This window comes from Anser brachyrhynchus (genome assembly GCF_964034855.1).
Source record: "Anser brachyrhynchus genome assembly, chromosome: 24".
Taxonomy (NCBI): domain Eukaryota; kingdom Metazoa; phylum Chordata; class Aves; order Anseriformes; family Anatidae; genus Anser; species Anser brachyrhynchus.
The window spans coordinates 4825180-4852543 of NC_137717.1; the positions used below are offsets into that span (position 1 = coordinate 4825180).

At 51.6% G+C, this 27364-nt stretch overlaps 1 protein-coding gene across 9 annotated transcripts in view; it reads right to left on the reverse strand.

Annotated features, from left to right (window-relative positions):
• Positions 1-9382: 9382 nt before the first annotated feature.
• Positions 9383-27364, reverse strand: part of LOC308182312 (lethal(3)malignant brain tumor-like protein 4) — a 57551-nt gene continuing 39569 nt past the window's right edge. For 5 of the 9 annotated variants that reach the window (XM_080566710.1, XM_080566718.1, XM_080566715.1 and 2 more), the window contains 4 exons: positions 23443-23505; positions 14268-20066; positions 10978-13411; positions 9383-10841 (listed from right to left, as the gene is read on the reverse strand). In XM_080566710.1, the coding sequence (XP_080422836.1) occupies positions 19938-20066; positions 23443-23505 (192 nt within the window). In that variant the 3' untranslated portion in view covers positions 9383-10841; positions 10978-13411; positions 14268-19937. Of the gene's footprint in view, positions 10842-10977; positions 13412-14267; positions 20067-23442; positions 23506-24438; positions 25120-27364 lie in introns of those variants that run through there. The other 4 variants (XM_080566712.1, XM_080566711.1, XM_080566713.1 and 1 more) reach the window with 4 other exon arrangements.

Sequence of the window (27364 nt, forward strand, 5' to 3'; positions counted from 1 at the left end):
GCCTGGCCATGAGACCAAATCCCCGCTGCTGGGTTTTGCAGCGGAGATGCTGCACCGTGACGTCCTCCCCAACCCCCCATGAGAGGCTCAATTAAAGCAGCACCGCAGAAACTTTGCAGCTTCTGGAGCAGCGAGGGCTGGGAAGGGGCCGGGGCCGCAGGTTCGTGGAGGCAGACATCCCACTGAACTGGACAGACACCTCACAAATCCACCATCCTGCTAACCCAGCTTCCCGGCAAGGAATTATACCCGACGTTGGTTTTTCACACTGCTCAGTGACATTCGTCTCCCTTTGCCACCACTGGTAAGCACCTGGGCTCTCCCCAGCCCAGGAGAAATTAATGCTTTTGAGCAACGTTCGATTTCTGATCGCGGGCTGTACCTGTGCCAGGCGGAGCCAGCCAAGGAGCCAGGGATGGGAGCGGTGAGAGCTCAAAAGCAGATTCCCAATTCCAGGTCACCCAGAGACACCCCAAGTGCCGGTAACGCCACCAGCACCAGCGAAGGTGCTGGAGGCGGGCGCAGGGGACGCAGGGGAGGTGGGTGCTGCTGTTGTCCTGTCGCCTCCCACTTCTTCTTGCAGAAAGTGGGAAAACGCCCGGAGGAGCGGAGAGAAGAGGAGAAAATAGCCCACTGGGAGCAAAGAGGCACCAGGAATAGAGAGGGGTGACCTCGGGGAGGTGGTTCTGGAGCAGAGCTTGCCGTGGGACAGGAGACGTGCGGGACCCGGGGCTTGGAGCACTTCTCCCGATGCTCTGGGAGAGGGCAGGCAGCGCTCGCCCTGCTGCGGACACTGGATGGGGAGGGACAACAGAAGGCAACGTGAAAAAGGATCTACGTCGCTGCCTCTTTTCTGAGAGAGGGAAAAAAAAATAGATCTCATGGTAATTGGGCACCTCCCTCCTGATCTGGGGGGGAAGGAGGGGAATCTGAACGTGCCTTTTTTCAGGCTCTGGTGGCTGCTGCTCCTGGCAGAGCCTCCTCTGCTCCCTCGTTCGGGGACCGGGTCCGGGCACAGGAACCGTGTGGACGGGGGAAGGAGAAGGAGACAGCGACTGATCACAGCCAGGATCTTAGATCAGAGAGAAGGAATGTTGTTGTGGAGAGGCTGAGCGCTGGGGTGGGATGACTCATGCTGGAGAACATACAGCTGTTGGAGCGGGACTTGGCACCGCGCGCTGAGGCTGCGGAGCCTTCCCCGACAGAGGGAAGGGGAGGAGAGGAGCCCCCGCCCCGCATCCCTCTCTGACCCTCTGCTGGAGGTGGTGGGGAGGCCACTGCTGTGTGCTGGAGCTGGGCCACAGCCCCCGGCTCTGCCCAGCCCCAGCACCGGTCCCACGGCAGAGCCCGGGGCTCGGCCACGAGGACGCGCCGGGCACGAAGCAGACATCCCTCTCCCTTCCCCGTCAGTGGGGAAACTGAGGCACAGAGCGGGGACCTGGCGGGTTCCCCACAGGACAGCTGAGGAGGTTATAAAGGCTCGTGGTGGCTGTTGCTCGCTGCTGCATCCCTGCGCTGTGGCTGCGCTCGCCTCGCTCCGGGAAGAGGAAGAAAGTTTCGTGGCTGGAAGCAGTCTCTGGAGAAGCCGGACAGTCTTCTGCTCCTGGCTCAGGAGCTGGCATCTGTGGGGTGCGAGAGCCTCGACCTGCCTTGTGCCCAGGAACCTGCAGAGCCCCTCGCCAGGCGGTGATGCTGACAGCGGCTTCCCCAGCAGGCACGGGGTTGCTGCAGGGAGAAGGGGAAGAGCCTGCTCTCCGCATCCACCAGAGCCCGCGGACTTGCACTACCATGGAGGAGATTTGGGCAAGGCATCAGGAGAACCACCAAGGCAAGGGGATGAGCCAGTGTCTTCCCAAAGTCCCTCCCAGACGTATTTTTGGCACACGCCTGGAGATCGCCAGCACGCCAGATTCCCAGCGCGCCGGGACAAAAAAACTTCAGAGTCAGCTTCAGAGGTGGCCCCGTTTTGGCGGGGAGGGAAGCGGCTGTAAACACAAACAGGCTCGTGATTAATCACGCTCTGCTCTCGGTGAACGTGGAGTCATTACCTTCATGGCCCTGGAAAAGTAATTATCTCCAGTTTGTCAATGAGAACTTGGAAAAACCTGAAGCCTCGAGCTCTGGAAATGCCATCCGGTTCCACATACAAGAAAACCTGCATATTTTTGTAGGTTAATAAAAGGTAACCAAATTTACAAAATGAATAGATTTAATACATTACCAAAGCTTTAAGGGTAAATGACTTATCTTCCCAGGGATTTATAATCCTGTTTTGCAGACTTTGCCTTATGCTGTATTTTATTCTCGCATCCAGCGGTACTAGCGCAGGAGACAAGGTGGAGCGCACGACATTCCTGCTCTGATTTATGGGCTCCCTCCTCCACTGCCATGTAAAGCAATCCTTCCCCGCGTGACCGGGCCCACGGGTCGCAGAGCTCCATCCTGCTCACAGTTTCGGGAATTATTCCTTCCTCCCAGACAACCAAACAGAAACCTCTTCCAGTCAAGGGGAACATCAGGGCGGTAACTTGGGGCCAAAAGGCGAAGCTTTGTGCAACTGGAGGGCCACAAAAACACAGCCATGCGAGCACGCCTGGCCGAAAATATTTCTGAAAGAGAACATTTACATTCCTGGAGTCCCAGCACAGGGCGGGCGGGGAGCCCAGCAGCACCTCAACATTTCACTCCCAGCTCCAGCACCACTGCATCAGCGCGAGCTGGGGGAGGAAATCGGTACCGGGGCTGTTCCTAATCGCACCCGGTGCCTGCGGAAGGCAGGACTCGCACTGCACATCATCACCCTGCAGAAGGAAGCGGGAAGAGGCGAGTGCCAGCGCTCGCTCCCGGTATGAACGTACCCGTGTGCTGCCCGGGGGGGGGTCAGCGCCCTGGTTTGGAGCAGCCAGCGATGCTCAGGAGAGGGGGCTTTGCTCAGGAGGCACGCATCCGCCTGTCACTTCGGTTGCTCGCTCACACCAGGGACCAAGGAAAGGATCCTGATGGAGGAGAGGAGAGCCTGGAAAGAATTATCCCAAAAAGCACCAAGTGCCTTCCCATCCCAACAGGCTCAGCAGAGCAGCCGGAGGTTTCTCAGAAGTGCCGTCAAACTTCTCAGCACAAACTCATCAGTGTTTTGGTTTGGCATTTAGGTTCTGCTCTAAATTGCCCAGCATTAGTGCTTGCTAATGTTGAAGTAACAAAAATAAAAGCTGAAGTGAAGTGCTTCAGCTAAAGCTGGGACGGAATATTTCACAGAAACGCAATATTCGGAGATTGCCTTTTCATTTCGAAATGAGCCATAACAGTTCCAGCTCCACACGGCCCTTGTGGGAAGACAAATCTCATTTCCATCCACCTCTTCTTCCTTCCTCAGGCACTGCGGGGGCCGGCCCCGATCCCCGCATCGTGGGCAGCTGCTGAAGGCGGAGGACGTGGCGATGCCCTGGGCGATGCTGCTGCAGGAGCCCTGGACATGTCAGCACTCGGGCTGGGCAGAGCACGTCAATGAAGGATGCTGCCCTCAGCCCCGGCCATCCCGCAGACGTGCCCTGGCTGGGGTGTGCCCAGGAGACCCCAAAATCATCCAGTGCAATGGCCGCAGCCTTCTCCTATATGTTATGGCTAGTTATCGCGGGTAGGTTGGAGTAGGAGGAACCCAAGCCGCACCCCAGCACTAACAATGCGTTTATCTGCTCCTCGCCCCATCAACCACGTGTCTCAGCATCTTTCAAGCGTCACTACATCTATCCGCCCCCCTGCCTCAAATAACATCCCAGGGCACAGGCGGGGAGCTGAGGCCCCGGGAAGGAGCAGGACTTGGGTAATTTCACACGGAAAAGGAGCTGAGCTGACCCCGAGGCTCAGGCACAAAGCTGTCGTGGTTTGGGATATTTGGATTCAGGCTCATCCTCAGCAGGCTGCACCCCACAGCTCCGTCCCTGTGCTGAGTGAGAAGAGGAGGAAGAGGAGGGGGGGACGTTTGCTGGCATCCTTCCCTGCTGCAAAGGTCGGGCGGTGAGGATGGAAATCCGGCACTCCAGCTGCTTCCAGGACGTTATTTGGGCTCCGGCATCTCACTGCGCTTGACCTCGGCAGCAGAGGCCGGGCAGGGACAGGGGCTGGTTCCTGTGCAAAGAAGGAGCAGAGCAACCCGAGCTATTAAAGCTAATGGGTGGGAAGTGGCCATGAATAAATCAGCAGCAACTTAGCAGCGATCAGAGCCTGAAATCCTCCAGGACAGAGGGTGAAACAGCGGCGATTTCAAGATGTTATACGCTTGGTTTTGGATAGGGGCTTTCGAAGCTGTTACCTACAAACCCAGAAACCTTGTCCGTGTGCGCCCTGGGGGCAGTGGTTGGGGCAGGATTTGGGGGCTGGATCCATGCAGGGGTTTGGTGCTCACCCCATCCTTCCAGCATCACATTTGCCACCCACGGCAGCTTCCAAGCATGGAGCAGGGAGAGAAGACACGGGGAGGAACCGCCAGCGAAAACCTCCCTTTAAACCGAGACGTCCTTCTACCTCAAACCACCCAGACTGGCCTCGGTAATCCCAAATCCTGGGTATTAGGCATTTAATCTTGCATTTCATCGTGTCCCCTCATGCCAGGGGTCTGAAATTAAAAGGGAAGCAGGGAAGGGCTGAGCTTCTGCCGGCTTAATCGGTTCTTGCTCGCGGACGACAAGGAAGGAAGGAGGAGAAGGCGGCGGTTCCTTGTTCCTCGGCGTTCCCAGCAGCGAGAGCTGTCGCAGGAGAGGGGGACGCAGGAGAGGGGGACGCGCGGCGGCATCAGGGGAGGGAAGGGAAAAGCCGCCCCCCCCGCCCCGGGCGAGGAGGAAGCGGAGCTGTGGCTCAGCGAGCGGCTGCGCGGAGCCGTGCCAGGGGCCCCGGCCGGAGGCCGAGCTTTTGTTTCCATGATGCAAGCTGGGGAGAGGGGCCGAGGCAGGACAGGGAAGGGTTCGGGGCTTTGGTGTCTTTGGTGTCTCTGCCTGCCCTGCAGGAAAGCTGGGGCAGCTCTGCCGGACGGGCTGCGAGCAGGGACGGATCCTGGAGCAGCCGTGGGATGAACTGGGGATGGAGACAGAGCGGGGGAAGCATCCGAGCCCCCTCCCCAGGGCCAGGCAGCCCCTGGTCCCTGTCCCATTCTGCTGAACACCCCATGCCCTTGCTTTTTCCCTACACCACTGCACCACAGCCCCCGTGCTGCTGTGCGATATCCCACATACAGCCTGATGTGAGGGGATCCCCTGCGGCTCGAGAACAGGGGAACCCCCCCTGCCTGGCCCCAGGAAGAGAAAAATCACAGCTTGGGGCAGTCCCGTGGCGCGGGGCGGGGGGTACTGAGTGCTGGGGCAGCACCCAGTGCTGGGTGACAGCAGCACAGTGCCCCGTGCGGGTCCCAGCCCCACTCCGCTGCTGCCCCATGGGACCCACGTATTGCCCCTGGGATGGAAGCCCCTCGATTCTCCCCTCCTCCCTCCCAGCCTGCTGCCCTGCCTCTGCACCCCTCGGTTTTGCTCCAGCACAGACGTGCCGATCCGTCCCCACTGAAGCCCTCTTGCTACTCAGCCCTGGGTTCTCGTGACGCCCGTCACAAACAGAGCTGCTCTGGCTAACAAATGCACTTGTTTAATTATCGTTGGGAGAATGAAGAGCTTTTAATTGCACTCTCCCACCACAGGGTGTAACGAGGGTCTGCGCTTTGACCTCAGCTGAAATATGTTAGTAACAGGTACGTGCCCTCGATACGCTAATTTCTAAATAAAACCAGGCAGATCCACAGCTGATCACAAGGCAAAGCCTGATTCTAGAAGCTGCAATCAAGCTTTTTCCTCCTGTTAGGCTTCAACTTCACCCATATTTACCAGGAAAAGGCACAGTTCAGGAGGCTCAGTGTGCGCAGCGGCCTCGCTGCTGGGGAAGGTCCCTGGGATGCTGCAGGACCTCAGCACTGCCAGCCCGCGGGAGCTCGCTCTGCTGCGTGTCATTACAGAGAAGATGGATTTTGGAAGAGCTGCACGCACTTAAAGAATAATGCAACCTGCCAGGCACTTAACGCAGCCCAGATAAATGGAAGCAACAGCGAGAGCTTACCCAGGTAAAACTGCCAGAGCAAGGGGGCTCTGGGGACAGGAGAGGGTTTGCAGAGAGGAGCTGGAAGAGGCTCCTGGCTCTCGGCAGCCCAGGTGTGCCAGGAGATGCCCATTTATCTTGCATGCTGGAGAAATAATGGAAACGGTGGAAATTCAGAATTTAGCAAGGCTACGGTTTGGGTACAGCCATGTAACAGACACACAAGAAGAGAAGGCGTCCTGCTGCTCCCCGCCCCACGCTGAGCACCGGGAGATGGGGCAAAAAAAAGGAGGAATCAAGAAAATTTCGTGGAATGACATCAGCTACACACACATCGCACAAACCTCCCCAAAACAGCAGCTCTGCAGCGTCCCAGGGAGAAGGTGCCCACAGGCAGGAATGATGGACATTTTGCAGCTTAAACCTATTGTGAGAATGAGGCGCTGCCTGCTCCCCGCGAGCCACGCCAAGGCACGCCGCTCCACGTGGCAATCGTTACTGCGTGCGGCAACGGCGCAGCGTGCACCGTGCACCCACAGAAAACACACACACAACACACGCACATGCACACACACGCAGCCATGCATGCAGGAGCGAGCAAGCAGCTCACAACATTCCTGCAGCGAGCATCCGCACGGAGCTCTCCCAGCCCAATGCAAACGTAGCCTCGCGGCAGCCCGTACTAAAGCACAGGAACAGCAAAAATTTTCCAGAATTGGGGCACTTTCCTAGCCCCCCGTCCCTCCTGAGCTCCTGGAGGTGCACTGGGGCCTCATCCTGCCGCCCCATGCAGAGCAGCATCTCCGCTCGCTCTGGGTGCAGCGGCGGTGCCCCCAGGCAGTGCGTGCCGGCGGGGTTTGTGCTCCACCAGCGCGGCCAGGAACGCTGTTTGCAATTAAAGCAGCCCCGCCGTTTCCATCGTGAGGCCTCGCTCTCATCGCTGGACCTCAGCGAGCTTCAAAGCCCTTGGCTGCGGTTTCTGGTGCCAGGCAAGTTTTCCCCTTTGTGCTGCCTGCTGCGGCAGCAGCGAGGGGCTGGATGCGTGCGCAGATATCTGGGAGGTGGAATAGCACCAGTTACCGCGTTTCGCCAAGATTTACCCCAAAACCACCGAGCCTCGTGTGACCCACGCGTGCACACGCACACGGACAGCTCTAACCCGGCACACTCGGAGTCCCGAGGTGGTGGCAGCCAAACGGCCTTCGGCATAAAGGCACCGACAACCGTGACAAATGCTGCCAGTAATCCCTCTGGAGAGGATTACGCCGTGCGGATTTCGGGAATGGAGATATTTTGTGGCCATCTGAACACCGGGCAGGGGGGAGGCCCCAGCAGGGCCCCAGACGGACCGAGAAACCCATCGGGAACAACCAGAAACCTGGGGGGGTTTCATGGGAGCAAAAGGGATAACTTTAACCTCAGCAACCTGACCCTGCTTCCCCCCAAGCAAGTTTTCAATTAAGAACTGGCTAACGGAAAATCCTGTGATAATTATGTCAGCGTTGTGGTGGCATGGAAAGCACCGTAATGAGATTAGGTACGCGCTGGGACGCTCCGCAGCAGCACGGCCACGAGCACGGCTCGCCCGGCCCCTCCGCGCCCCTGAGAAGTATTTTGGGGCTCAGGAGCCCTCCCAAAACACCCTCGTGGGGTGGGCGAGCGTGACGGCTTTTCCCCACTTTAAGCCAGGGCTGGAGGGAATTAAATGCAGGTCTCTGGCCACAGCCCCCGGAGGCGGCTCTCTCCAGACCTCCGATCGTTTTCAGCTTCGTGATCTCCATCGGTGATTTTTCCTGGAGATATTTATGGCTCTTTCTGTGTTGATTTCCATGTCCCACTGAATATTGCATGTGCTATCGCTCCCCAAGGACCGATAGTCTGAAGAAAGCAGCTTCTTCGCAGGCTTTTCTGGAGCTGCTAAATGGCACCTCTTCCCTTCCCCAGCATGATTATATCTGCGCATTTACCACTGATTATATTTGCAGGCACATTTGAGTGCGATTATTAGCTGAAACCTGTCAAGGAGTCGATCTGAGTGGTAAGAGCATCTCTGGGGGCCGCAGTGGAAAAAACAAAAGCAGCATCCTCCTGCTGATGGGGGCACGTGCCCAGGGCCCGCGGGGTGCATCCACCCCAGCTGCTCGAGCCCTTTGTCCCCATCCTCCATGAGCAGGGGAGACCTCGACCAGACACAAGCAGCTGGAAGCAAGGATGAGAAGTTAAAAAGAGGGCAAAAAAGTCAAGAAATGGGGAGCAGAGGAGATACGTGGGCCCAAAGGGAAGGTGGGGAAACAGTGAGAGCAATTCCTGGGAAGAGGTGCTCCAGTACAAGAGGGAAATCCAGCTCTCAGAGAGCTGCTTTCCTCAACGTGCTGCTTCATCTTACAAAGCAATATGAAATTTGGGATGATTTTCTGCTGAAGAAATAAATGAATAGGCTCATGAACGCTGGATTTCTCCCAAGGCAGCAGTGCAAGCTCTTCTGGCATCTAAACGCTGCAAAATGGGCTCCCTCCCACCCCTGAGTGGTCCAGGGGGACCGGACCTTCTGATTAGCAAAGATTTCTGACACCATATTAAGCAGAAAACTTGGATCAGGTCTCCCCATGGCTGTGCTGAGATGAAAAACAAGGAAAAAAAAAAGGAGGTGCCATGCGGGAGAGGAACTCACTCACCCTGCTAACAGGCGCTGAAGCAATTACACACCCGGCTCTAATAGGCATGAAAATAATTAACACTCTGCCGAAGGCTCAAGGAGTGATTTTATGAGTCCTGCTGAACCTGAGCTCCCAGCGGGGTATTAGTGTAGGGTTTTGTTTTATTATTATTTTTTTTTCCATTCTTTTGGGACTGTTTTATGACCTCACGTGCAGCTGTTGGTTTTTGGCATCTCTCGACATAGGCTGAGCAGCAGTGGGCGAGATGGCGAGGAAACAGCTCCGGGACGGCCCCGGCCCCTTCAGCCGCTGAATTTCCCATCCGATGGTTTCCTAAATTCAGCCAGCACCTGCTCAACGTTGCACGGAGCCTTTCTGGGTTAATTACACTCTGAGGTCCTGCACAGCCAGGCCTAAAGAAGGAGGAGATGGGAGAAAAACACTGCCGTGTTATTATGGTGGCACACGAAGTGCTGCTGAAAGCATCCCGTGTACCTTGCCGGGGGGGATTCACCGCATCCAAAAGGCAGGCAGCGATCCTCTGGGATCCCCGAGAGTTAAGGGGGAAGTCAGCGCTTCCACAGGTCTTACCCCAAGATGGCTGTGTAAGAGAAGGGGGCATCACCCATTTCCACTGGTGCTCTTTTTTTCCCCCCCTTGGCTGGTGCAGGAGCTGAGATGCCCAAGACAAAAGGTTTGGCTTCGGGAGGGTTGGTGCTGGTTGAAACAAATCATACTCCTGACATCGCCCTGCACCTCCCTGGGCCGCTCTGGATCACATAAAACCCACCCTGTTTGTTTCCTTGTCTTTTGTGAACCGGGGAGACGGGATGGAGGCAGACGGGCTCAGGCTGTTGCTCTCATCCTTCTCTGCCTGGAGCAGAGCAGCCGATGCCCCGCGTTGCAGCCAAGGCAGCCGGGTCTCACCTGCACCCATCCGGATGATGCTCAGCACCTCTGCGGAGCCTCCCACAAGGTGACCGGATCGGTGTGTCCCCAGTGCACCAAGAGCCCTGCTCGAGGGCGGCCGGCAGCCATCTGAGATGTTTTCCATTTCCACTCCTGCTCCTCCTCTTGGAACTGGGCGGGAGCACCTCAAGATGTCCCAAAGTGTTTTGGCTGCTGCCCGGGAGAAGAACAGTGCAGAGGGGGTAGTGGGAGGTAAAACCGTCCATTATTCACGGAGCATCTCTGCCACAGCAGGCCTTACCCCACGGGATCAACAGAAGGCTTTGTTTTCCTTATCCCTTCCAGCAATTCATCAATTTTACTGCTCAACAAAGCCCCCTCTTTGAAGGGAGGTCTCCTACTTTAAATCCTGTTTCGGCGGAAGCAGTGGATGATCCTAACCAGACGTGTCGGCTGAAAGGGCTGCAGATGCTACCGCGCTGGCTGGAGCCTCTGGAAGATCAAAGGAGAACTCCCTCCGCTGCATCGCGCTCCCTGCAAAGACCGGTAACCGCCTTCCACCAGCCAGAAGGACTTAAACACGTCCACCCAGCTCTTCCCATCGCTGAGGCTTGTGCAGAAGCATCACGTCCACCTCGCCTGGGTGCCGGAGAGCTCCAAGGGGGGTGGGTGGCAGCGTCTGCAGAAGCCCCAGCTTCTCACCGCAGGCTCTGCGATAGCCACGGCACCTCCAGCTTGGTGGAGATGGGCTTTGTAGCACGTTAACATATTTCAGCATATCGGCACACTACGATCCTCCTGGTTATCGCTACAAGCCCTTCTCAGATGCACGTGGTCCTTTCCTTGCAGCTTCGGGGCCAAACCCCCCGTTTTTCTCCCACCACAAAGCCGACTCCGCGGCTCCGTGGCCACCAGCTCGACGTTCGAGTTTACAAAGATTTTCCATTTGTGGTGGATGTGGAGCTGGGCTGCCGGCTGGAAACACGATGGCAAGGCGAAACGGTGCTATCTGCTGCATCACTCTGGGTGTTTAATGCAATTTGATTGTAAGTAGATGTAAACAAGCACTGGCTTTAGGGCAGGAGGAAAGCTTCAGCTGCTCTGCTGCGGAGATAACTCCGTGCAAGATTTCAAAAAAAAGGGTCTGCTTCTTCCTGCCCTGCTTACATAAAGCCTTCATGTGCATTTTATACGAGAAGCTGCCTGGGCATAAAAAAATAAAAATAAATAGAAAAAAAAAAAGACTTACTCAGAAACTGATAACATGGAACGTAACTACATTTTGATCCGAAGCCAAGATGCTTTATTTACTTGACGTGTGAATTATTCCTTCACCCACCTCCTGGTTCACGAGGAGTTCAGGGCAGGTTCCTTCCAAGCGGGTCGCCCGGCCCCGAGCTCGGCGCGGTCCCGGGGGAGCGGCGTGGGAGGCTGTGAGAGGCTCGGGGTCAGTTTATGGGGAGGAGGGTGGGAGAGCAGCTTCCTCGGGAAGTCCTTCGCGGGGCCACCAGCGCTGGGGACCTGCCGCGATGCTGTTGCAATGAGATGAGCATCGGCAGCGTCGCTCTCCCACTTGCTCTGAGCGCATCTCCGCTCGTTATTTATCCTCCCAGCCCAGCCCGCAGCCTCTAATTAGCGTTAGGTGAGGCTTAGGGGAGCACGAAGACCCTGGCAGCATCCCACGTGGGAAGAGGAGCCTCCCTTTGAGCACCGCGGGGTTTGTGAGCATTTCGGGGGGTCCTGGCTCTGCTGCAGAGCTCGAGGTCAGTAGAGATGCTTGGTGAGGGAAAGGGGACTTGAGATGGGTCTCAAAAAGCATTTTCCAGCAGGAGGCAGGCGTGCCATCTCCAGCTGCCGGGGTAGGGGGGGAGGTGGGAGCCCCCCCAGGTCTCTGTGTCCCCTTTGCTTTGGGCAGGGTCAGGGCAGACCTTTGGGAGAGTGGGGAAAGGAGAGGTGGGGACAGGGAGAGGGAAGCCCGTGGGTTCATGTGTGTAGCACTCATGGATGGAAGAGAATCGAGTGTGGGCGAGGGGCAGAATTAACCAAACACTGGACAAATCGATTGGCAGGGGAACGAGGCACCCAGGGCAGCCGAGCTGAGCAGGCAGGGAAAAACAGATGGAAAAGGGAAGAAAACCAACCCAGGCAGAAAGCGGAGCAAGCGGAGAAGGGTCAGGAGAGCCCCCAGCACGAACATAAAGCTGCTGCGGGGATCAGGGGTCTTGTCCCAGGGTGCAGGGACAAAAAGCAGCAGGGATGCCCGTGCCACACCACCCAACCACCTCCCCCTGCTCCCTGACCCCCAGGAGGAGCCGGGACCGCTCACAGCCCTGCTGAGCACCCCAGCCCTCCGTCCCAGTCCCAGCCCTCCGTCCCAGTCCCAGCAGGAGCCCGGCCTCGCACTGCTGAGCTCCAACAACTCATTAGGTGAATTCTTTCTGCATGCGGTGCCCTGGCACTGCGCAAGCCAGAGGAAAAAGAAATCTGTTTCATGGGGGAAAAAAAATAAAAAAGAGTTTCAGCTGCTGTGCTGCTTCTGAAATGAAGATGCTTGGAAAGTTTTTTTCACTGAAACCAGAGAGCAAGACCTTCCCCAGGCTGGGAAGAGGGGAATTTACATGCAAGCCTCTTCTCTGGCCATTTTCAATTCCACCCCTAAGAGAGACGAGTTCAAGACGGTGCAAGAAGCATCCGGAGAGGCTCATTGAAGAGCTGTGTGGTCCCGCTCAGTAGCGCGGAGACATACCACAGCTTCCTGCGCTCCTGCCAGGGATAACAAAACCCAGAGCCACATGCCCTGGGTACCTGAGCCCAGAGCGGAAAAGCTCGATTCAAGCTTCTTGGTGGTGCAGGAACATTTGGCATCGTGCAGGTGGGGCAACCCGGTAAATAAGTATTGCTGCAAAAGCCGCTTTCTGGCCCCAAAGAGCTCAGCACCAATGATGCCCAGGAACATCCGACTGACCCTGGTGCTGGAGCTGGTTTGGGAGACAAACCGTGCTCCAAATCCCTCGCGTGATCACGCTTTTGGGCAGGAGCTGCTCAGCCTTGCCAGGGGCTGGTTTGACAGGGGGTTTTTTGGAGCCCCCCCACCAGCACCCCACTGCGGCGCTGGTTCCCTCTTTGCCCGAGTCCTTCAGCGCCTTTCTCTAAGAAACAGCTGGAAAGCCTCCAGCAGCAAATGTGGTCGTCTCCAAAAGGGAGAAAATATCTTGCTTACATTAACAGTGTCTGGGTGGTGAATAATGCACAGAGCAGAAAGCGTCATGGGGCAATTAATTAGCCGAGGCTGTGCGTGGTAGCAAGGATGTAAGAAAATATTAGGGGAAGTGACAGGCAAAGCCAATAAATAGTGGAGCAAATGCGTTATTTGGGGAAGGACCGGCAGCACATCCCCGGGCCCCTCCAGCCACCATGTTTGTCCTTTGCACCTTTTTCTTTTCCTCCCAAAGGCAGGATTCGTCCATCGGCTCGCACGTGAGCACGGAGGGGGCACAATTCCCCTTCCTCACTGGGCTGGCAGATTTGGTGCAGCGATGCTTGGTTTTACAGCTCCCGGGCTCGAGAGCTTTACAGCGGCCAAATGAGAAATGTGCAGGGGAAACCGGAGCAGGGAACCTGCCTGGGGTCCCCGGAGGAGCAGGATCCGACCAGCCCCACAGGCACAGATGAGGATGTGAGAGCTGGCACCCAGCACTCTCTTCCTTTTGCACCAACAGGTAGTAGCAGGTTAATTGAGCACCGCCGAAGTGCTGATTAACACCTCAACCCTGCTGCGAAAGCACAATGAAAATCAGTGTTTAAAAGCACTTAGGAGGCGAAAGGGCTCGGCTTCATCTTCACCTAACCCCGGCTGCTCCCTGCCCTGCTGAGCACTGGGGGGACGTGGGCACCTCCTTCACCAGGACAACCCCACTGCAGCCCCAAAATTCCCCCAGAGCAGATCTGGGCACGTTTCCCGCGCAGGGAATAAAGGCTGCAGGCAGCATCTCAAAGAAAACGGGCTGGCGACTCCAGCAGAGATTTTCCCCTTGGAATTAATGCCATTTACACCCAAAAGCAACAGCCCCTAACCCTAATCCGCTGCTGCCATCGCTCTGAAGGAACCCGCTCTGCATCAGCCCACCCCAACAGGAGCAGAGCCCGGCCCAGCAGGGACCGGTGCTCAGCCTCCAGAACGCAAAGCCAAGGCAAACAGCCCCCGGCACCCACTGCATCGCGACCCCGGGAGATATTATGGGAGGGAAGAAGGAGGGGAAGCCGCCACTGCTCTCCAAAGGCTGCAGTGCCAGACAAGGACACCACTCAGGGCACAAATCCTCTAGGAGAGGAGGCCGAGGGGAGGAGCAGGGGCCACTTGCAGCAGGCAGGAGATGTGCTGCACGGGGCCAGGTCAGTAGGATGCTCCTTTTCCCTGTTGCTACCTCTATCCCATCAGCCACGTTTTGCCCCCTTGGAAGTTTTCACAGCAGCACGACAAGAGCCCAGCTGCTCAAAGGGGACCCCACAGCAATGTACAAACACTAAAATCACACAACCCCTGTACAGGTTGCAGGGCACACCTTCCCTGGTGGGAAAACAGCACACGTCCAGCAAAGAAAGGCAACAAAGGACAGTTTCAGCACGTACCTCACAACACTGTCCTCCCCAGGGTAGAGCTGCAGGAGAAAGAGAAAGCTCCCCAGGGGGGCAGAGCTGCCCACCTGCTTAAATGGGTGGGGAGAAAACCCAATGCTCAGGTCACAGCTGCCAGAGCTCGGTGGAATTACAAGGGTTTAATGGGGCAGGCAGCACAAAGTTCTGCTCCAGCAGCCCGAGCCAGCCCGAAGGGCTGCACAGTGGTGCCAGGCGGTCCTGGTGAACCCAGCTCACAGGAGACGGATGCTTGGCAAAAGGATGATGCAAAGAGGTGACGCGAGTGGCACAGCCCTGCTACCACGGCTTTGCCTTCAACCTAAACCAAGCAGACCCCTCAAAACCTTCATGTGGGTGCTCAACTCCCCCCCCCCCCCGGGCAGCGTGCAGGTGCCCCAGCGTGAGCAAAAACCCAAGGAGCGTGGTCAGGGCCGGCCGCAGACGCCAGCATCCAGCAGGCGAAAAAATAAATGACAGGTTTGGCCTGCCCAAGGAGAAATATGGCTCAGAACAAAAAAATCCCTGACTGCTTGAGCAGAATAATCTGCAAATGTAATCAGCCATTTGGGTGATTAATGCACCCTGCTCTGTTAAGACTTCTCTATCAAAATCTCAGTTAAAAAAAATCCCTTCGGCTTCCATGGAGAAATTCAGATATCAAAAGTGCAACGCCAGAGACGAGCACACATCCCAGCAGGACCCCAAGGGAACGAACAGAGCAAGTAGAAGCAAAATTCGATGTTATCGAGCATGCAACAAGCATCCAGGCTCACCAGACTGGGAATCTGATCACGGTAACAAAAGCAAACAAGCCGGGGTTTAAATAGAAGCAAAAACCTTGGAAGGGAAAACCAGCGAGAGCAAATGTTTACCCTGATGATGGGATAGTTTAGAAATTATGGCTGGAGGCCAGCTCGCCAATATTTTTAGTTTTGAGAGGTCTGCTAATCTCAGCCTGCAGAGCAGGCGAGCCCATACCCTCGCCCCCTTTGCTCCACACAGCGCCGCAGGAACCGCTCCTGCATTTTGGCTGGATCGTGCCCGCCTGCTGGGCGAGCAGGACGAAGGCTTCCACCTTAAGACAGAAACAAATACCCAGGTGAGTTCACTGCAGTCCTCCTGAGAAGCCTGGATGGCAGGGAAGATGCCCAGCAGGGCCACCAGGAAGGTGAAACGGACACAAAGACCCCAAAACGCCGAGGTTTAACGTTGATTCATGCTGATAGCAAGTTCTTGCTAATTTTAGTTAAGCACTCAGGTTTGGAAGCTGCTTTAGGCCAGCATAGTCCTGGGGTGGTTTGCAATAGAAAAGCACGAGGGATTAAAATATTGTCAGCAGCACAGGAAGGAATTTGGGGATTAGGCGCAGCCTCAGCTGTGATACCGGCCAAAGTCGATGCTGTCCTGTGTACAAATCAAGGAGAGTACAAGCACGGGGCTTTGCTCTGCATGATTAAAGAGATGAAAGATGCAAATGCTCCCTGTATTTTGATTCTCAGGTTTAGGGGGAGGAAAACAAGGGGCTAAAAGCAGGGCCCCTGCAATGCCCAACCCACCCTGGGGCAGCCCCACAGGGCGGCGAGCTGGGGTTGGCCCCCGCGCTTGGAAAGAACCAGCCAGGTCTGAATTTATATTAATTTTATTCACATTTCCAGAAGAAAGCATTGGTGGAGTGCAACATCATGGCTAGTGTCAAAAAGCTCAAGTATTTGTTTGGTTTAAAACAGGCAAACATTTCAGAGGTTGAACAGAGACAACGTGCGCACCCTCCCTTCCCCTGTGCATGTTTCCAGTTCAAGTAATAGGAATTTCAAAAATAAGCTAGCTCATCACATGGCGGGGAGAATGTCAGAAACTTTAAAGCTTTCTGTGGTATAAATCCCTAAGCAGGGCATGAAAGTAGCAGGCAGGAAATCTTCTACAGCTGAACTAGCTTATCCCCTGGGCTGAGTTTTTTTTTTTCCTTTCTTTTTTTTTTTTCCCCTTTGGTTGTAGAATTTTGCTCTGAGTGTTGCCGAACGTTTCTGTCCGACGTTAATGCAATTCATTACCCAGAGCGGAAATTTGCTACTCCTGGATTACAAGGAGACAATCACTTGCGATGGCACAGGAAAATTTTAACAGTAAACGGTAGAGGAGGAAAGAGAAAAGGAGAACCATTTGATCACTTTGGACTCCCAAAACACATAGGGGAGTAAGATCCACTTTAACTGAGAAGGGAGCCTTCGCAGCTGTACTGCTGGTCCCCACGAAGCTGTCACAGCTCCGCGTGGCTTTCAAGTAATTTATTTCTGGGCCAACAGCTGGTTTCTGTTGATACTCAGTAGAGTATGAAAGCCTCCTAAACCAGGTGGCATTAACCAGTTTCAGCTTTTGTTCGACACAGAGCCCCAACTTCTGGCTTTCTGCTTCAAAGTGCATGTTTCAAATTAGACAACAAGGCATTAAGACAATCAAAGGCATCTGCAGAGCCCTCGCCTAGACACAGGCCGTGACCAGGACTGGGAAAAGGCAGAGCTGAGGTTGCAAAAGCAGAGCCTGGCTACAGGACCAAGCCCCCAAGCCGCCCACGGAAGCAGGGCTCCCTGCTGCAAGCGAGGTGGCATCGGCCAGCAGTGAATTCCTAAGTCAAGGAGCAAAGCTGAGGCTAAAAGATGAGTTGTTTTTTCTTAGTCTCGTAAATATTAGGGAATTTTAAACGCGTCCAGCGAGGACAGGAAATCTTTTTGCCCTTGCGGTATCGTGAAGTTGTCTGATTTTATTAGAATATAGCTATATTTGGAAAAGAATTAGTAATAGATGTGTGCACATTCTTGCTTGCTCTGCAAAGACAATTACTGGATTACAAAAAAAGGCACAAGAAGCACATTCCTCCTTCTTCTATCCCTAAAAGGGTTCCTCCTTCCTCCCTGCTGAAAGCACTACTACTGCTGTCACTGAATAAACTCCAAGCACACATTTCCGTCTCTGATCCAGCTGGCTTGGAAGCCCCTACGATTAAAGATCTCTCTTCTGTTTGAGTAATTTCAGCGACGAGAATCTTATTGCTTGTTGCACCAATTCTCTTCATCCTCTATCTATATATAGCAAGAGATGAAATTATATCACATTTTGTTTTATTGCTGGAGGCAGTCTGCTGTCCCCCAGGGCAGTTTCCCAAAGGAAGGAGGTAAAACAGAAGATTTGGCAGGACCTGCTTCCTGAGACAAGAACAAAGTAACGCTGCGCTCACCCCACCTGGCTGGCTGTCATGGCGGGGAAAGTGGAGCAAAGAAGGGCTCAGGGTTATTGAGCAAGTTGTTGGAGGGCCAGGAACAAAATAATCCAGCCACTGACCCTCTGCTCCAGTTGTCAATGAACGGATTTTGCTGTGCCTGGAAGGTGAGCTGTGTCACAGCCCAGGATGTGCCACTTGCACCTGAAATCTTTACACAGACTTGGGTGCACGGAGTGGGAAAAAGGAATGTGACTCTGGTGAATATCTTGGTTGTCATACTATAAATTCATTTTAATAAATTCATATCTCATCTAGTCCCTAATACTGCATTAAATTACTATACTCTCCTGCAGTTGCCTGGCTGGTATTCAACGTTTCAGCGATTAAATATCCCCCCACCCCTATGTCTTCTCTGCGGAAGGCTTAGACTCCTTACACATCTTACACGAAAATAGAAAGTATGGAGACCGATGGCTCTATACATTAATCCAGGACTGAATGATTTCAGCAGCATGGATTCTGCTCTATCGACAAATTTAAGGAACTTAGTACCTTAGGAAAGTCACCAGGACCTTCACAGAAGCTGCAAAGCTGGACAAAGGACACAGAGCGATTAGGGACAGAAACCAAGTGCGTTCCCTGTGTCATCACACGGTCACGAAGGGCGCGCTCATTCTCAGTTCCTGGCAGCTCCCAGAGAAGCTGCAGGACTGGGACTAAGGCAACAGCACTGGTGGTAAAGATGCCAAGTTCAGGAGGGAGTTTGAGGTGCCCACAGATGGATCACATCTCAACGTGCAATGCCCTGAGAAATTCACGCAGCCCTGGGCTGTGATGGCATGGCAGCCTTCGGCAGCACAGTGCAAGCACTCTTCCAGTGCTCCGGAGGGTTTGTTCACTCACTCACGGCCTGGCGGCTTCGAATGAAGAGGTGGAAAGGTTTACCTAGCTGAGATGGTTCTTGCTGAACTCCAGAAGAGGCAGTCAGAAGCTAGCATGCTGCCAGCTGCAACGGGAAACGCTGAGCAGGGCCCCGGCAGGGCTCCCCGCTTCCCACTGGAAAAAAATGGCTTTGGAAGTAACGGCACGGAAATCCCCCATCCAAGGCATTGCAGCCCTTGCTGCATGTTCCTAAAGCTGTGCTTTGGCTTCCAGCAGAGCAAGAACCACCAGTGCTCTCTTCTGCCAGGAATGCATGCAGACTGCCACCTGCACGCACAGTAACAGAGCCACAAGCTTTGCTTCCTCCCTGGCACAGGTCAGCAATCTCTTTTGAGAAGTAATTCCTGCCTTGCTTTTCTGTCTGTTCTAACCCTGATCCCCGTTCAGTGAAACCTGCCCACGTGTTCTTCCTTCCGGCCTCGCCACTAAAGATGCAGGGGAGCCAGTGCCCTGCTACTACAGCACACAGCTCACCGGCACAACAGACCAGTGTCCACCTGGAGGCCGAAAATGCTAAAGCACTAAGTGTTCGTGGGGTTCGGATCGTTTGAAAACAAAAGCAAATTGCTTCTAGGAAACTTGCTTGCATCTGTACACGTAACACTGCCCACTGGTGGGTCTTCAATTCCTAGCATTCGGCTGACTGAAGAGGGTTCGGATGAACCCGTCAAAGTCCCAAGTGCTCCTGATGGCATCATTCTGCCGTAAGATGTTCATGGTTCAGATAGCGGTTGCACATAAGCACTGATGGGAGAAAGAATATTTACCTTTGTCTCCTGTGGGAGACACCTGTATGAGAGAGCTCTGCCTACCCAAAGCCTATCCAAATAGGGCTTGCCTCTAACTGCCTGGTGGCATGAATGAGAAAGGTTTGCATGTTAACAGAAATGATGTAAGCGACCACTGGTGGAAACCCTTTGCCTGTGGTACAGTTCTGTTGTGGTGTGAGCAGCCCGGGAATCACGGGTATTAGAACAACATCAGCAGGAGAAACTGGAATTTAAAAATCAGTCGTGAGAAAGTCAGCTCTTGACTCACAGCATTGCTCTGAAGGGCACCTTTTTCCTATTTTCTTACTCTCTTCTCAGAGTTTTTATACATATATATACACATATATATTAAACATGCTGGTGATAACAGTCTCTCTTTCAGGCACTATCATCGGACACAGAATTCATTTCACTTGTAACTTTCCTCTTACTATTGCAGCTCCACCAATGTTACCCTGGATTCCCCTTATAACCGGAGGTGTCTTCTAGATCTCAAAAGAGATTGATATATCAAAACCAAACTCAATTACAAAATATAATAATATCCTCTTCTTGGAAGTGAAGCTGCCCCATATTCCAGATTGCGGCAGGATTTTTATGTCCTCAAAATATTTTTTAATAAGTTCTACTTAAAATATATCTGAGTCTAAGTCTGCCTCTTGGGCACGTTGTAATGCTCTCGGTGGAAGATCTGTTCCCTGTCAATTCCTCTTGGGCTCTGCCGAAGGGCTCTTCTCACTCTTCTTCTGCAGACTTGAACATGAGAATGGCATTGTAGATCTTCAGGGCAGGACCCAGTTTGATACTGAGTATTTTAACTATGTCGGTCTGGTTCAGGAGCAGAAAGGCTTCACCATCTATCTGCTAGAGGTGCAAAACACAACATCAGATAAAAATTACCATCAAGAAACAGGCAGGATTCTCACTTCTGCTTGTTCAGTTGAATGATGTACTTAGAACTGAGGAATGAAAGCACAAGCACAGCCCTGAAGACTGAAACCTTGTATTTCTCCCGAGTGTTGGCACCCACACAGCCTGAAGTTCCCAGGCATACTGTCCTTCCCAGGGGTCTCAGGCCTCAACCAAGAAGCCCGTCTTCTAGAAACAGAGAAGCCAGAGCATGGGCAAAGATTACGAAGAGATCACGAGGAGGAGGCTTGTTCATTAGACTTTCTGTTCACTGTAAGGATACTTCTCTAAAAAGCCAACAACTGTCAAAAATCCTACAGCCTATTCATAATCTGTGGCCAGAAATTAGATCAGGAAGTGCAAGTCTTCAGGAGGCAGCTATCCAAGAATTAATCCATTACGCTGATCTACAATGATTAGAAGTATAAAATCACCATTTCCTACTGCATTCATTATATACTGTCATTGCAGAGCTTCTTGGATTCCTGTTAAGCTGTTCAGGGTAAAGTTTAAAGCTTTTCTGATTTTTTTGGTCAGCTTTGCTAGAAACCTTACAGATGAGAAAAAACCCTTAGATGTGTACACCTGGCTGCTCTAAGAGCCAGCCTTCTGCCCACAGCCAACCAGTCTCCATTTAAAGGAGTAAAACAGGAGGCTGTTATGAAATAATTTTCAATGACACTAAATGCGCTTGTTCAGCATAAGGTAAAAGAGATGTGCTATGTAAAACACGGCACAGTAAAGACCTGGAATCTGTCTGGATTTATACACACACTCTCTTAATCTATCAGCAAGGAGACATTCAATTAGATTCAAAGCAAGCAATACAAAAACACACTACCTTGTGAAAATAAGGGATGCTCTAGGTACCACTGAGTAAAAACATATTAAGAGGTTAAAAATGTACTTGGGATCATAAGGACATCCAGAGAGACAGCAAAGATATAATTAACATAAACCCCAAATGCTGCAGGGAAGAAGCCAAAGATTAATGGACACAGACAAACAATACATGTGTCTCTATGTTACTCCATTAAAGTCCATTTACAGAGACCGACAGCCATCTCCTCCTCTCGCTTGATGTTCACCAGTCCAGCAGACACCACCAGACACTCAGCTGATCAAGAATAACAATTCTTCTGTCCCTGTAGCCTTCCTAACTAGAATTCTTTTGAATGCCAACAACTGGCGGAAAAGGATGCATTCAATAAACTTGGACAAACATACAATTAAAGCAAAAAGCTGGGACACGGGAGATTTGGTTTCCTCCTCTCTGGCCACACAAGCGACTGTTAGCAAGTTATTTTACCTCCCAGTACGTACACTGGAAATGACAGCAGGGCTCCCAGTCCACAGACAGCCACACGACCTCATTGAATATTATTTACAAGCTGCCTGGAGTCTACACTGCTGCAATGGCCATGTTAAAAATAGCCTGAAATAGACGGACTGCTGCTTACATTAAATAAAAAGAGTCAAGAGCAGGAGAAAGCTGCTGGAAAACAGTCCTATATTTCAAAATGTTTTTGAGTTCCATATTATTATTACCGTGTTTCACTTTCACTGCATTGCCTCGAAGATGCTTATTTTAAACAGACCTTCCCTGAACTGGTCCTAGAAACAAGCGCCGTTATCACTGCCTGTGGTTTTATTATTCATTTCTTTGTTCTGTCTTATTTGGATGGTTTTTAAAATTCTGCGCACAATTTGTTCTCTTCATTCGTAACGTACGCAGCAACTTATCCCTCTCCCCCCCACCAAGAGAAGTCTGCAAGGGATTTATTTATCCTAAACTGAGAGCACTCAAAGGCCTGATTACAGCTAATGGACAACCCTGGTGGAGGCCAGCAGTCCTGTCACTCACACCTGAATTCTCGCCAAAGCCAAACTGCTAAAAGGGTTTTAATTTCAAACTGACAGTTTAGTTTGAGCAGAAACCTGAAAAACAGTCCAAGCCCCTCTTGTTTGGCATGGCGAGTCGTACTTGGAGGTTGCAGAAAATAAGGTATTAAAATAGAACAAGGCCGTGCTGCTCTCTGAACTAGAAAACAGCCACCTTGCTCAGGACCCACTTAAATTATTACTAGAAGAAATAAAATGAATTGTGAATGGTTGGATTCATTACAAGACTTACATCTCACTCACCAAGCCCTCATTTCTGAGCGCAACTTCACTAGAAATCAGGCTGCATCTTTTACACTCAGCTACACCGAAGGACTGGTTCAGTAAGATAAATTTCATTATTCCCTCTATATTCAATTAAACAGTATTCCACTAGAATGTCACACTGCGAACAGTGCTTCTTGCAAGCCTCAATTTATTTTGCTTTTTATTTGGGGTGTGTGTGTGTGTTTTTAAATAAGGGAAAACAAAATACAGAGACATAAATCCCATAAAATGCACTACGGCCTGATTCATCCTGAAAGGAAGCCAGCTCTGGGGAGCAGTCATCTATTAAAAACCTGCCCTTTACAGTCACTACAGCGTGCAGTGCTTCTCCTCAGTACAGAGGGTGCGCTCGGTGCCTCGCAGAATACAGAGAAGGCACAACCCCTTCCCTCAAGCTCTTAGCATCAAAGCAGCAGAGCTGTGGTGACAGAAGGGAGGCATGTCTGTGCATATTAATCAGGGGCTCGCACAGAACCTCCAAGTTGTACCTGCATCGTAACTGGAAGCCAAAGCAATCAGCAGAGCCTGGGCATCGTACCATCGGTGACAGGACGTGCTAAGGAACAGGACAACCGTATCCTGCACTAGCTGCAGTTTCTGAGAAGCCACAGCGAAGGCACCACAAACAGGGAGCAGAGTCCAGAGACCAGCCTAGCACGAGGCAGCAGTGACAGGACACGCCGCATGCAGGCGACACTGACTTCCCAGCAACTGCTTTTCAAGGCAAGGACCTTCTCCTGCTCCCACCTCGGTCCTCAGGAGAAGCCAGTGGCTCCTAAGAAACCCTACGACTGCCAGCCTCACCAAGAGGAGCAGGCATATGTTCTCGTCAGAGGGAGCAGATGAGATCTTCGCTGCACCATTCCAACAGGACATCTTTATAACGATGCCAGAAACACTATGCCATAGTCCAAGACAGGATGTTAAGCATAAGCTAAGTGATTGGAACTGGAGGGGAAATTTAAAGCAGCAGAATGCAATTAACCATGCTGGAATCGAGCTTGATGCCGAAGCTGCCTCCTAAATGCCACAGGCTCCTTAATGACAAGGCTGAGCATGTCTGTGCAGTCAGCCCCGTAACTCCGGAGCAGCAGGGGTACGGAGCAGACCCACCAGTGTCACAGCACTGCATTTGGGAGTGCACATGGCAGGCTTGGCTTACCTCTTCCCTGAACACAGATGCTTGTTCTTTGCAACCAGGTAGACGCTGGATAAAGCTCACCACCTATAATTAGATGTAGAAGAGAAACGTGAATGATTGAAATGGACATCAAGTATAAAGGCCTTATTTCTGTACGTGAGTTCTGTATGCAAGAATTTTTCAAACTTTAATTCTCATAACTCTCCCATTGGTGAAGGACATACATGAAAATATTACTGAGATGTTGCTGCAACACAAATACTTTCCATACTGCCATTTGACCACTTCTCTTCCTTTAAGAGAGCAGTTTCTCCAATGCTCCAAGTGGTCCTTATAAAACATCACTATTATTTTTACAGATTAAAAAGTGCATATGGTTATAGACTATTTTAAACCCAGCCACAACTTTACTTCCTCTATGGTATTATCAGAAAATAAAATTAGAAAGAGAAAGATACAGACAATTTCCCACTATGACAACCCTTTAAGAGAGAAGATCAACCAACCGAGTGAGTATTCCTGGTTTACCAACACACAGAAGGCAGAAGAGCTATGAAAGAGAGGAGTTTGGGTTTTATTTAATCTGTGGTAGATGCAGAGGATCCATGGAACCAACAGGATTAAATAAGTTAATTTTACATTTCATATTAGAGAAAACCTTTCTAAGCAGGAAATCTGTTAACATTTGGAATAATCTCCTCTAAGACATGCAAGCAAGCCTTGGATTACATTATATAACACTAACTAGTGCAAGAAGCAATCCTGAATGCAGTGGAGGATGACTTAATATGCATTGTCTTCTCCATCTGTAGCTTCACTGGTTCACAGAAGATTTGTATATTGAGGCATAATCAGATCAAACATCCCATGCTAATTGGATGCTCCCTTGCAGGAACAGCTCTGTTTCACGAGGCATATTCATTTGAGTTATTACAGATGTGACATTTCTTCCATAAACACAAACAGACAAACAGTTAGGAGGGGTCACTGTCAAAGATGAGCTTCCCTTTAACTCACGATTGTCAGACTCTCTCCTAAATCACGTCGTTGCATCTGCAGCTGATCCCACCACTCGTGCTCATTCCCTTCCCCCAGTTCCACCCGCAGGGAGCTATCAGCCTGCCCTCCGGCTCCGCTCCACCCTGGCAGAGCTGATTTTTGGTGAGCAGCTCTGACTCCGTTGCTTCTGTTACGCAATCTGCCAGCAGAGCCTTCCTCTCCTCTCATGTTTCACCATTACACGGTGCTAGGAGGGAAAGCTCCATTTTAAAGAGAACCTCTAAAATTGCTTTAGCACGCAACGACTCCCAAATCTTCTTCTGTAGAAGTGCAAACAAGTAACAAAATACTACTCCATTTTCTTTTGAGCTCCTCCCTTTCCTTATAATGAAAAGAAACAAATGAAAATGCCTCTGCAGGGCGGTATCTTCCGGAATTTACATGACAGTAGGACCCCTGGGGGCAAGTCGGTAAGTGCCCCTCATGGTCTGCTGCATCAAGAGGCTGGCAGAGATTTCAGGGGAATGCTCTGAGCTTGATTTGCTCTTCTGTCCTTCCCTGGACAGTCGCTGCTGGCCACTGTCATGGTCAGGGTGACGGGGCTTTGATCTGTCCCAGAAGTCTCTTGTATGTACACAGCAAGCACCCTGCTCCAGAGGCGCCTTTTAAACAAATAATGGTCCTGGGGTTCACTAGAAACTGAGAAAAAGGAGGAAGGAGGAGGATGCAAGAGAAGAATACAGGAGAGATGGTCACCAGGGTGTCAGCCAGACCCTGGGTGTGCAGAGCCAGGTGGCCCACCTGGCCCGTGCCACCGCCAGAGAGGACAGTCCCCAAAAACTAAGGCACAGCAGCTGGGGGAAAAGGGAGCAGCAGAAGGCCAGGACAGCAGCACCACGGGCTGGAACAAACTCGTCTGGACCCCAGCACAGCTGCACAATCACGGCAGTGAAGCACTTACCCCAGGGAAAGGTGAGGCTGGGGAGGGCAGGAGATGTGTCGGACAGGTCAGATGTGTCGGGATCAGGCAGACCAGGGCCTTTCCTTTGAGGAGGTGAACTCCTGCCTGCCTTTCCTGCCGGTAATAACCTCACGTAATAACCTCAGAGCTATCTGGTGGAACTGTCTTGCGCTACGACTGCATACCAGTGGGGGGGCAATTGTGCTATGTAACTCTGAGAGCACCTTAAATCTCCATGCAACGGGTGATAACAAGATCCCAGATATGATATATCGAAATTGGCACCGTAATGGAATATCTTTCAGGGGTATTTTTTGGGATAGGAGCTGGGTTTAACTCAGATGCAGTAACCCACAAGCAATTAGCACAAGGACAGTCCCCTCACAAGGTACTAGCATCTGATGCGGGATTAACTAATGAACAATTCAGCTCCGGCACATATTAATGTTCTCCTGTGATTCAATACCCTACACTAACTGTGCTTTGAAAACATGATAGGAAGCTTTCAATAAATAACAAAGCTACATTAAAGTAACTAACCTTGTTGAACTGTTCAGTGTTACCAACGGTTTCTTAGCTTGAGGGTCCCTAAATACTGCTGCTGCTCTGTCATTTCAGCTGTTCTCAACCAACAGAGAACTAAAGCAAGATTTTTTTTCCTTAATGTGGGTTTTATAAAATAAAAACAGTTCTTCAGTCTGAAACCAAAGGAGAATTTTACACTCCCATTGCTCTTGTTTCACATCAGCAGAATAGGCTCCTTTGTGCAGCGGAGTTCAAAGCACAACTCATAGGCAAGTGTTTGCCCTGCAGGAAGATGTTAGAAGCCCAAACACCGACAGATCAAATCTACTTTGGACTCACTAAAACACAGAGAAGTCCTACTGCTTTCATCTTCCAGACCTTGCGGCTACATTGCCCTGCACATGCCGATCCTGCAAGTGCTCCTACAAGGGCTAAATTAATTCCTACGGGAATCTGCGAGGAACGGGATTTGCAAAACCCGATCCACTTTACCAAAACTCAAGACAAAACCTGTAATGACTTTAGCTGGTCTGTTGTGGTGCTGCAGCTGATCTTTTTAATGCGCCATTCACACTCCTACTGGTAGTCAGCGCATCATCAGTAGTTTCAAGCAGTTCGTTGTGTTCTGGATTGTGAATCACTACACCACTATGCCCTGCATCGATGCCCTGTGGTCCCTACTTACATTCATCTGCTATCAAACTAATATCCCAGTTAAATTTACCCAGCAGTTGCTTTAAAGGTCAACTGTAAAGGACAAATTTTATTTGGCTTGTATCCTGTCTCTGCTCCTCCATGAAACAACCTCCATGTTTTGTCCAAAAGAAAGAGATTCTGATTGTTTTCATGTCAGAGGATTAGCTGCTCCTGCCTGTATTGATTTACTAAAAGACCTTTTGGAAAAAAAAAAAACAACAAAACAAAACAAAAAAACAGCGAAAACTTTCTCAGAAGGATACAAATAGAAAATCTTCCAGAGAGATTTTTTTCCTCCTTGCTATGAATTTAATTCTAACTCATTTTCATTAAAACTTAAAAGAAAAAAAAAAGAAAAAAAAAATAGCCAGTTTTTAAACCAGCCACACTAATTGCTCTACTGCCTTCACATTTGCTGTGGTTCCCAGCCCCTGTGATTCTGCAATCCCACCGGACTCCAACCAGTCCTCCAGCATGAAGAACAAAGTCAAGATTGGATTTATCTGACATAAGAGGCACTTAGGGAAAATGCACTTTTTAAAAGTCTCTGAAGATCCTCTATGCATCATGAAGAATGGCACCTTTTCCTGCTTTGCAGATTATCTCCTTCCTTGCAAGCGCAACATTACAGCACATTTCTCTTCAATTAAACGGCCTGTGATTAAGCGCCAGGATCCAAATTGTCACCACTTCCCGAGTGGAGATACAAATATTATTTATGCCCAAGGCATCAAGGCAAAAACCAGCTACTCAGCCCACAAA